The sequence below is a fragment of the Oncorhynchus nerka genome, linkage group LG26, assembly GCF_034236695.1.
Source record: "Oncorhynchus nerka isolate Pitt River linkage group LG26, Oner_Uvic_2.0, whole genome shotgun sequence".
Lineage (NCBI taxonomy): Eukaryota > Metazoa > Chordata > Actinopteri > Salmoniformes > Salmonidae > Oncorhynchus > Oncorhynchus nerka.
The window spans coordinates 6720988-6732193 of NC_088421.1; the positions used below are offsets into that span (position 1 = coordinate 6720988).

At 41.1% G+C, this 11206-nt stretch overlaps 1 protein-coding gene across 1 annotated transcript; it reads left to right on the forward strand.

The window, feature by feature from the left end:
* The first annotated feature begins 6895 nt into the window (after window positions 1-6895).
* Window positions 6896-11003, forward strand: LOC115110133 (somatotropin-1). Its single transcript, XM_029635533.1, has 6 exons — window positions 6896-6954; window positions 7347-7486; window positions 7623-7739; window positions 8450-8605; window positions 9748-9894; window positions 10481-11003. The coding sequence occupies exons 1-6, from the start codon at window positions 6945-6947 to the stop codon at window positions 10541-10543; spliced, it is 633 nt and encodes a 210-aa protein (XP_029491393.1). The 5' UTR covers window positions 6896-6944; the 3' UTR covers window positions 10544-11003.
* The last annotated feature ends 203 nt before the right edge of the window (window positions 11004-11206 follow it).

Here is an 11206-nt window from a genome sequence, read left to right on the forward strand (position 1 = left end):
AACATTCTACTCCCCCCTGGCAAGACCCACGACACCCCCTACATGTACACAGCCTGAGGACGTGTTTGATGGGGTGGTCAGTACTATTTTTGTGGACACCATCGAGGCCTCTGTAGCCACGCTTTTAGACGTGGTGATTGGAGAGTTTATATGAGAAAAATGCATCGGTTGTGAGATCAATCACCCCAGCCAGCTCAGGCATCCTTGCCTATACGACCCCCAAAGATACTACTTCTTCAACCATTTTGAGGAGCTGGTGAAAAGACTTTGGTCCTGCAAGTTTATACCATCGCTGGTCAGAGCCCTGGAGTCTATGGGTCTTGTGCCGTCTATTCCCAGAGTTTACGGGGTAACCGAGGCTTTCCTACATGAACTGAAGGAGGCAATCTACATCCAAGAGAAACTCAAAGAAATCCGACACACCCTGGTGGACGATAACAAATACAGGGAAGCTGTGGTGGCTGATGTGATGACTTTCTGGCTCAATAAACCCCAAGAGACCGAGTGACAATTTGTTATTTAGATGTAAAGCAATGGGTGTATACGATGTTAGAGAGAATAAATACATTTTTTATTTTGCGAGAACTTACAAATGTTATGTATCAAATTATTGAAAATAAAGTGAACAATGTATCGTTCTACACAACCCACAATTCATGGACTAATGTAGAGCGTGTGCTGAAAATGGAACAAATCATGAATCATGTACGAACATGCGGGCGAGAGTCTACAATGGACACAATTGGTATCCCGTCTTGGGGATGATTCTGACGAACTAGAAACAACTTTGTCTAAGATTTTACTTTATTTGTTTGAAACACCATTTAATTGTAACATGTATCATATTTGTTGTTTATAGACTTATATAGCGGATGTGTGTGTTTTAAAAATTCAGCGACACAAGCCTGTTAATCTAAACCAAATATACAGGGTGTTGCATGCTGTGATCATTGAGAAAACGGGGACATGTATCCTGCAACGAATTCTGAATTGTCTGTATACGTAATACATAATGTTTTCTTGAAAAAAAAATTTAAAAAATGAAAATGAAATATTCGTCGTTGTTTGAAAGTGGCTCATTAACGTTATTGTACCTCAGAGAGGCCAGAAGGATGGCGGAGCAGATGTTGAAAAACATTTATTATAATCCCTCTAACCCTGGGTCTTATGGGGGTAAGGAACGTTTACAGAGCGCTATAGCCGAAGAAACAGGTAGCCGGTTAAGCGATGCTAAAGTGGATGAGTGGTTATCAGAGCAGGATGCACACACTCTACATAAACCCGTAAGAAAACAATTTCCAAGAAACAGAGCTTTTTCTACACAACCCTTGTCCCAATTTCAGGCGGATCTATGTGACATGCGGGCCCTTGCACATACAAATGATGGAAATCGCTACATGCTAACGGTTATAGATATTCTCTCTAAAATAGCTTTTGGCAGGGTCTTAAAAAATAAGAGCGGGGCAGAGGTGACCCGGGCCTTTGACTCTATCTTGAAGGATGGAGGAGTTATCAGAGGCCTGGGAAGTAGGTCTCAGCGAGATTACATACCCCCATAGCTGGATTAATATCAAAGATAAGGACCGTGATTTTGATTGCAAAAAGTTATCGGAACCTGCGAAACTTATTAAGGTTAAAAAAGGGTTCTATAGAACCGTCGACAGGATTGTCTCTGAGTTGAATGAACTCCTAACACTGAACAATATGGAAATATTCCTGATCTAAAACCCTATACATAAACATGTACAAATCTCAGGAGTTGTTGCCGGGGGAATAAAGACCTGCGGTAATTCAGCCTACATGTTGGGGATGGGTCCCAATAAATGGACATATGTGAAAGATAAATTATTCCCATTCCCTGCGGATATACATGCAGGATTTTACAAAATATTTGTGTATACCGACATCATATCATATCAAAGGGTCGGAGACAGCTGTGTGCCACTCCTGAGAACGGTTCATATAGACGGAAAGGATGGGGACATAGTCACTGTCACCTACGACAAGCCACACTACGTACCTGTAAGCAAGAAATATATTGAAAACATTATTGTTGAGCTTAAAACGGATCAGAACGAAAACATAGAATTTACTTATGGTAAAACGATTGTAAAATTCCACTTTAGACCCACCATAACCTCTCTACATATATAATATTAGTATTATATATTTTAATACAAATAAATTAAAAAGGGTTATGGAACACTGACATCTCGACCCTAACCGTTATGTCTCATACTATGTTGATCAAGTGGGTAATGGGTTACCCGGCTATTATGGATCCCCAACCATGTACGGTTCGGGGATAGGAGGTATATTTCGTAACATCTTTAGGGTGGTTTTACCGTTTATGAAGAGAGGCTTCAGCATAGCCAAACCGCATTTCAAATCAGCAGCAAAAAATATAGTAAGTGAGGTTGTAGCCAATGCTATGACCAGAAGGGCGTCACCAGATGTCGAGCGTCAAGAAGGCTCGGGGCTGATGATGTTGTCTCGAAGACCAAAAAACATTTACATTTACATTTAAGTCATTTAGCAGACGCTCTTATCCAGAGCGACTTACAAATTGGTGCTTTCACCTTATGACATCCAGTGGAACAGCCACTTTACAATAGTGCATCTAGGTCTTTTAAGGGGGGGGGGGGGGGTGAGAAGGATTACTTTATCCTATCCTAAAAAAAAAAGAGCCCTCTGGGTATAAGGTGCAGGCTTGCGCCTAAAAAACGGAGGTTAACAGTTAAAAGAAACTCAGTAAGTCAAAGACGGGGTAAAGTGAGGAGGTTTGGACCAAAAACGGTAAAAAAATACTCTGAAGTATTTTCTAAAAGAACAAGCACCATGGCTCTTTTACACCGCATGTCCTCTGAAGCTATAAAGACAGAGCTCGATCTTTTCACGGCCCCCTTAACCCAACATTCAGTAGAGAGGTCCAGTTATGTGGAGATAGCCCCACTCTCTGCCATTACAGACAACGGTCCCATAGAGTTTTTCATACCAGGCCACGGTGACAACTATCTGGACCTCAACAACACCTTGGTGCATTTGCGTCTAAAAGTGACCAAAAGAGATGGTACTAATATTGCAAACGATGCCAAAGTGAGTCTCATTAATTACTCAGTGGCCATCATCTTCTCCCAAGTGGATGTGACTTTGGGTGAACGTCTAATCAGTCAAAGCAGTGCCACATACCCATATAGGGCCAACATGTTGTGCTTACTCAACTACTCTGAAGACCCTCTCAAGACACAATTCAGCGCCGGGCTGTTTAGCAAGGATACTGCAGGAGTCTCTATGGAATCGACAGACCCATCCACCGGTGCAAACAAAGGACTGGAGGCACGGGCTCGCTACTGTGCCGAATCTCGAGAGTTTCATCTGCTAGGCCCTATACATCTGCTAGGCCCTATACACAATTTTACAATCTATTCCTGGCTACCGGGAGGCATCTAAAAGATCTCTCTTTACCTATTGACAGAAATGATTTTGAGTTTAGCTGAGTGCTCATGATCATTCATCTAGTGAATTGAAAGCAATCTTTTGTAATGTCTTATTCATGTCACAAGCCCTTTTTATTCTGTACATACCACTAATATATCTTGAAACTAAACCTTGTCCTAAGTGAGCTTAAGAAAAAGCCTCACAGCTCAGTGACTATGAAGGTAAAACTTACAGGCTACACAAACAAAACAGTTACACTGAAATAGCTTTCTCTAACATGCCATGGACATAGCATGGCTTTTATGCAAGAGCCACTGCTGTGACACAGGAGCCGACTGTGTGCCGAATTAGGAGTTTACAACCAGTATGTGTGTGTGAAAAGAATAATAGTTGGAGTGAGTGAATAACAGTTGAAGTGATTGAATAACCAGAACGTTCCCTTTAACGTGATGTAGAGCAGGCAATGGTGGAAACGTTGTCTGGCCAGCCGTGCTTCATTTAGAGTGCGTCTTAACTTGCTACAGGGGGCCATGGACTTTTCCGCTCCAAGTCATTGTCAGGGTTTCAGGTTCAAGTTTTGGATGTGCATATCATCTTTGATTGCGTCAGGGTCTCACAGGCTTGTTTGACACAAGTGGTAGAGGGTCGTGTACCTCGCCTGGGGAGATGTCATTTGCCATTTCATTGGAATTGAACAGCTGAGGCTGAACTGAGTGATATAATCACCCACTGGCACCTAGCTGCAATTTCATTCCTTATAACAGTGTAGAGGTAGCTCACGTCTATCCCCTTGATGTAAATCCAAGCACTATATCTAGGTAAGTGTAACAAGACAACCCACTGAGCACAGAAGCCAAAACAAAGTCTTGTTGGTTCAATGTAATTTAATTTCACAGAGAGGTATTATAGTTCGCCATTTCACCTCCTACCTATAAGGTCAGTGTGATGTGGCACAGAGGCCCAGGCAGAGTTGGAGTGAGTTACAACCACATCACAACGGTTATATGTGGCAACCCCATAAGCACATGCAGCTGTACGTAGACATACTCCACTCTGTGTAGCTGTTCTTAGTAATCCCTGGGCTCGTTTATTTACATTCTGTCCTATACTCTTACATGTGATGTTCTCTTTCTTCCTCCAGTTACCTCTCCCATAGATTTATCGGCTCTTAAAGGGGCACACGTTTAACATGAACCTCACACACTCAGTCATGATACAGGTGTTCAAAGGATTTGGCAGGTTAAGCCAAGGGAGGCCCGATGCAGCTGTAGAGTGTAATACCCTCATATATGTTGTGTTATAGACTTACATTATTAATGTGTGTATTGCTCAAAACAGTGTCACCCAATACCCATGCAGGAAATGTTCTGTAATGTAGAGGATCTTTCTTCTGTAGCGTGATAATAATGTTCAAGAATAATTTTCAGTTCATTTGTAAATTGGCTAATCCAGTTCAGTTGAAATATGCTAAAATAAAAATGGTTATGAGGCCATACATTGAGTAAGATAACATACGGAGAGTGTTGGTGAGACTCCCCATACAGAAAGAACACTTGATTTCACATGTGGAAAATAAATAACATGTTTTTGGAACACTTCACATGTGATAACATGTTCTCACATGTGCAGTTTCATGTTTTGTTTTTTTAAACTAGGCAAGTCAGTTAAGAACAAATTCTTATATTCAATGACAGCCTAGGAACAGTGGGTTAACTGCCTGTTCAGGGGCAGAACGACAAACCCCCGAGCTGTACCTTGTCATTCCGGTTACTAGTCCAACGTTCTAACCACTAGGCTATCCTGCCGTTATCACAGGTTGCTTTACATGTTGTCACATTAACTTCACATAAGATCACGTGATCACATGAAAACATGTGTTTTTGAAACACTTCACGTGTGAAATTCATGTGGATTTTCCACAAGGGTCAATAAGGGTCAAAAGGAAAGAGAAGTTTAGGAACCACTGATGCAGTATGCGACTAAATGTAAACAACAACTGAACTTTTTGAGTGATTTCTGACATTTTGCTACAGACAATATGTATCCTACAAGATGATGAGAGGTTGGTTGATGGAATAAAATCTTTATCGATATATGCTGTACATACAGTATTTTTGATTTGCTGTACCCTCAAAACAAGTCATCCCTACATCCAATCAGATAGTGTGGCCGACACTAACCATTGTATAGTGCTCTTTTGAAAGCCAGCTACCACATATTCAACGAGGTAATGAGGTCAGTAAATGCACTTGCTGCCGCCCTTCCAAAGTGATGTGGGTTAACAGATCGATTTCTGTTTTCGCCAGGAAAGGATTAGGACAGCGCTGGGCCTGACATTCAGCACGTCTCCGTGTCCTGAACGCTGAATATGGATCTAGGTTGAACATGTTCACACCGGAACAGTCTACTCCCCGTATGCCACGCTGACATGACCTCACTACTGTCATGACTATTGACCAGATAACCTTTATAGTTGCCATGACACCTTACACCGACACCTACATGTGTGTCGTAAACAATTACAGTAAGGTGGTGCGGCACAAACAGAGTGTAGGCTTTGGGCTGGTAACATTGTGTAGTCAAGCACACATGCTGCTAGGCTGAAAGCATTCATGTGTTATCCTCTGAGATGTGTACTTTTTTTTAACAACATATACATTTTCCCCCCAAAATCAATCAATCAATCAACGGATGAAGTAGGGCCTACACACTTGCTCCAATAGATACCGTTGTTAGGCTTTCTTGACAATGTTGAGATTACTGAAAGGATCTTCGTCAGGTATGACAAAGGCTCTCACACAAAAAGAAAAAGGATCGGGTATTTCACAGACTGGTATTGATCAAGTGACTCTTTATGTTGTGTGTGTTGATGATAACAAGACCCTGTCTGAATTTAAACAAAAAACTATACATTCTAACATGTGCCGTCTCGAGTCCTTCTCTGTGTGTCTACTTTGAGGACTTTGACTAAGTGTTAATGCCATAGGACATTCAATTTGACATTAAACAATAACATATTGGGGTTAATAAAGAAGCAATGTAATAAATGTCTTGTCATACTGCCTGTTATCTACAGTACCACAGCGGAATGGCAGAATAACCTGTGTGTGTGCGTGTGCGCGTGCGTGCGTGTGTGTGTGTGTGTGTAACTTGTGTCCATTCATTACATCCTAGACAACAGAGGTTTGTGTTGTATGTGTTTTGACCCTAATTCGTTCAGTCATCAAGTAAGTAGTTTTTTTAGGACACCTCCCCTCTTCCCAAACTCATGGAAAAATGTATGATTGATTTGACGTAATATGGTAATTGTTCCACAATCACATACAGAAACAGGTCCTATCAATGAAAGGTGGTAAAGGGATGAAAATCTCATGGGTCCTCCTATTGATACATTAAAACATGGATTCCCCGTCTATAAAAACAGTGGCCCCAAACAAACGACAACATACTCAACCGACCACCGCACTTTCAAGTTAAGTAACCATCCTTGGCAATTAAGAGTAAAAATGGGACAAGGTAAGCCTGCTTTTTCTGTATATTTCTTTTTTCAGTGGGAAGTCAGTGTACCATTTAGTACAATTTAACTAACTGCTATGAGGTTATAATCTATTGACACAGAACAACCTGCTTTAACAACCTAACTATGTGATCAATAACATTTACATTTGAGTCATTTAGCAGACACTCTTATCCAGAGCGACTTACATGAGCAATTGGGGTTACGTGCCTTGCTCAAGGGCACATCAGATTTCTCACCTAGTCAGCTCTGGGGTTGAAACCAGTAACGACCCAGCGCTCTTAACCCGCTAGGCTATTGGTGTATGATGGCTGAGAAAATCTTACTAATGTATCTCACCATAATTCGACTTACTCGTTTTCTACATTTCTTATTTGAATCTCTCTTTTAGTGTTTCTGCTGATGCCAGTCTTACTGGCCAGTTGTTTCCTGAGTCAAGGGGCAGCGATAGAAAACCAACGGCTCTTCAACATCGCGGTCAGTCGGGTGCAACATCTCCACCTATTGGCTCAGAAAATGTTCAATGACTTTGTAAGACAGCTTTTGAATCTTCTTTGGACATATCAAATAGTGTATCAATGATTGTTCTTCTTCTTGTAGACAGTGTCCTCTTCACACAACCCTCGTGGCTAAAAAAATCTCTCTCTCCCTTTGTGATTTTGTGCAGGACGGTACCCTGTTGCCTGATGAACGCAGACAGCTGAACAAGATATTCCTGCTGGACTTCTGTATCTCTGACTCCATCGTGAGCCCAGTCGACAAGCACGAGACTCAGAAGAGTTCAGTAAGTAACCTGGCTGAGACAATTACGCATGTTATGCCCTGTAAAGTGTCAAATCGTGACAGTTCCACTCTGCTATTCACCTTAAATATGAACTCCTCCATGATGCAAGATTCCAAAAATAAATAATAGGGCATCTCAATTTGAACAATCGATAGAACTTAGTCATTAGTTATTGGGCAAGCAGACCACCAATTATGTCAACTCAAATTTATAATTTTTTATTTAAATTTTATTTGAACCTTTAATTAACTTGGCAAGTCAGTTAAGAACAAATTCTCATTTACAATGACAAGCAGAGGCAGCATCATGCATGGCTCTCGAGTGGCACAGCAGTCTAAGGCACTACATCTCAGTGCCAGAGGCATCACTGCAAACCCTGGTTTGATTCCAGACTGTATTTCAAGCGGCTGTGATTGTGAGTCCCATAGGGCGGCACACAATTCTCCCAGCGTCGTTAGGGTTAGGGTTGCAATACCTCAGTGTTTTTCAACTAAGGTAGATAAAACAACCACATATCATTGCAAGTAAAACCATCACTGTCTAATCGGTGGTTTCTCTACGTCTACATTCTCTGTTTTGTGCTTTTCTGTACAGGAAACCCGCCCCAAAAGTATTTCACTCAATCATGTAAATAGGGCATCTCAAGCTGTACAATACAACTCAACTTAATTTTCCAATAATCTGTGGTTTCTCTACATCTTCACACACAGGTCCTGAAGCTGCTCCATATTTCTTTCCGTCTGATTGAATCCTGGGAGTACCCTAGCCAGACCCTGATCATCTCCAACAGCCTAATGGTCAGAAACGCCAACCAGATCTCTGAGAAGCTCAGCGACCTCAAAGTGGGCATCAACCTGCTCATCACGGTAAAGAAAGGAGGGAGAACAATGACCATTTGTGGTGTCACACTTTGTGCACTGTAAACTCCAAGGCATTTTTAACTCAAATACTTCTAGTGAGTTGAACTCAAAGTCAATGAAAAATCCTTATTGCTTAAAATGTTTATGTGGTACTGGCTCAAAACTAAATGAGAAGTCACATCAATGCAATTTTTTAAAGTTATAACAAATTCACTTTTACCAAGCATGCTCTACTGCAGGTAGAATTTTTAAAAAAGTTTTTAACGATCTGTGTTTTTGCATGTACAGAACATTGAGTGATTGATTCATTTTATGCTACACAAAGAAACATAACATACGTTTCAACGTTTTCACAAAGATTAACAAGTCACCAGAATTCTGCAAACTCAACTTGCAGGCCTGATGTGGCCTGTATACCATGAGTTTCAGGCCACTGTATTAGGGTAAAGCTACGCCTCAAAATAAGGTCTTATGAGATAAGTAATGTATTGTTGTAAAGAGCTGAATTATCATGATAATATTTGCCTAGGAATTCACTTGAAGGCCACAGGACTGAAAATGAATGACAACAGCCATGTCTCTGTCACTAACATATACAGTCATGGGTGATAACTACACTTCACTCAAAAAGGCCAGGCACACTGGGAAATTATATTTGAGACGTGGCTTAGTGGGGGCATTACTAAAAAATGTCAAGCTGATACAACTCAAATCTGGACACATCACAGGGTGACTCTATAGGTTTGAGTAATGACTGACTATAACATCACTTTAAGTAACTGCAGTCAGATTCTGTATATTAAGTGCAACGGGTTTCCTAAAAAAGTGTTGAGTAATGGCAGCACATTGGGGTTTGCAGTGACATGAAAGGGAAATATCTGTATGCTTTCCTAGTTAGAAAGCATAGTGTAGGACCACGTATGCCTCTTCTCAGCAGATCTTTCAGGGCTTTACATTGTGATGTGGTAACTGACCTTATCTATCATCGTGATTGTATCAGTGACACCCCATTCAATGACTGAATATCGCCCCATTCAAGGACATTTATGCATGTGTCTTTTGCTACGTGTGCTTTCAGAAAGGCCCAATAAGCAAATATTGATATGCACACATCCACCCCACCATGCATCTCTCTCTGTCTCCCACAGGGGAGCCAGGATGGCGTACTGAGCCTGGATGACAATGACTCTCAGCACCTGCCCCCCTACGGGAACTACTACCAGAACCTGGGGGGCGAAGGAAACGTCAGGAGGAACTACGAGTTGTTGGCTTGCTTCAAGAAGGACATGCACAAGGTGCGCAACCATGTTGCCTTCAATTTCATGTGCCTTCCTGTATTTTCTACAGTGCATTGTTTTTTTGTGTTCTCTATTGCAAAGTATTGTTAGTAAATAACTCACGGACACTAGAGAAGCTTTAACCAAGTTTAATTCTTCCCAAAGGTTCTGTACAGCTGTAATCAGACAGCAAAACATTTCACTCCACAGTCATATACATCCTACTTAAAACACTCCTTCTTCAATCCTTATAGTTTATGGCTCCACAGGAAGCTAATAAAGAGGGTAACAGGACAACAAACCTTTATTACTGCCTTCAGAGAATCTGTCCTCACCTCCTGACCTCAACCCCTCATCTAATCCACAGATGTCCATTGTTTTTTTCAGAGAACCATTAAGTTCTGACATAACCCAGTTTCTTTCATTTACTATCTCAATGATCAACGTTTAGCCAATTCCAACAGTATCTTTGGGACTTTAACCCATATATTACTATTATTGTTCATTGATCAAGACTGTTCTCGAGAAAGGTCTGGTGACCTAGAACACACACATTAAAATGTGTCAACTATAACCCATTCTTTTTCTTTTTTCCCCCCCCGAGGTCGAGACCTACCTGACCGTCGCCAAGTGCAGGAAGTCACTGGAGGCCAACTGCACTCTGTAGACGTGGGCTGGAGAGGCAGCCAGCAAGAGCCTGTCTCCAGGGTTCGGTTTCCCATATACAGATTAGGCCTTGCCCTGCACTGAGGTGCATTTTCAATTGAGATTCTCCATTAAACATGCTTTTCAGTCTAGAGTAATTTTATTTTGTATCTGGTAGAGCCTGACTCCAGGAGTTTTCAGGCATTTGCATTTTTTTCTCTGAAATCAACAACAACACTTTCTATATTGACTCTATCACTCTGAGCTACCATTGATTAGTACATTTATAGAAAAGGTTATTACATGTGCTACTGTTTATGCATATGTTAATATTTAGGGGTGAAATGGGAACTTGTAGAGCTCCAAGCTTTTGGATAATATATTTTAGAGTAATTTCCTTTTAGTATTTTCATTCCTTAATCTTATTGTTTGAAACTAATAGTGATTCATGTTTCAATAAAGATGTTCTTCTCTGCAGCACATGATCTCTTGGCTTCTATTTAATATCTTTCAAATCAACATTTTTTACAAGTTCCTAGCCCCAACATTCCTATGATGTCTCTCGGACAATTTAGGGCTGGATTCAATCCGTATCGCAGACGCTCCATTGAAATGTAAAGGCAATGTTCCTGCGTTCGCGGAGACTGCATTCACTTCAAACGCTGCTGCATATGTCGGCTCAATC

What these genes read in the sequence shown, in the direction of transcription:
- LOC115110133 (XM_029635533.1), top strand. An exon ending in AGAAAATGTTCAATGACTTT is followed by an intron (nt 7,487 to 7,622) that starts GTAAGACAGCTT and finishes GATTTTGTGCAG; the next exon opens with GACGGTACCCTGTTGCCTGA. An exon ending in GCATCAACCTGCTCATCACG is followed by an intron (nt 8,606 to 9,747) that starts GTAAAGAAAGGA and finishes TGTCTCCCACAG; the next exon opens with GGGAGCCAGGATGGCGTACT.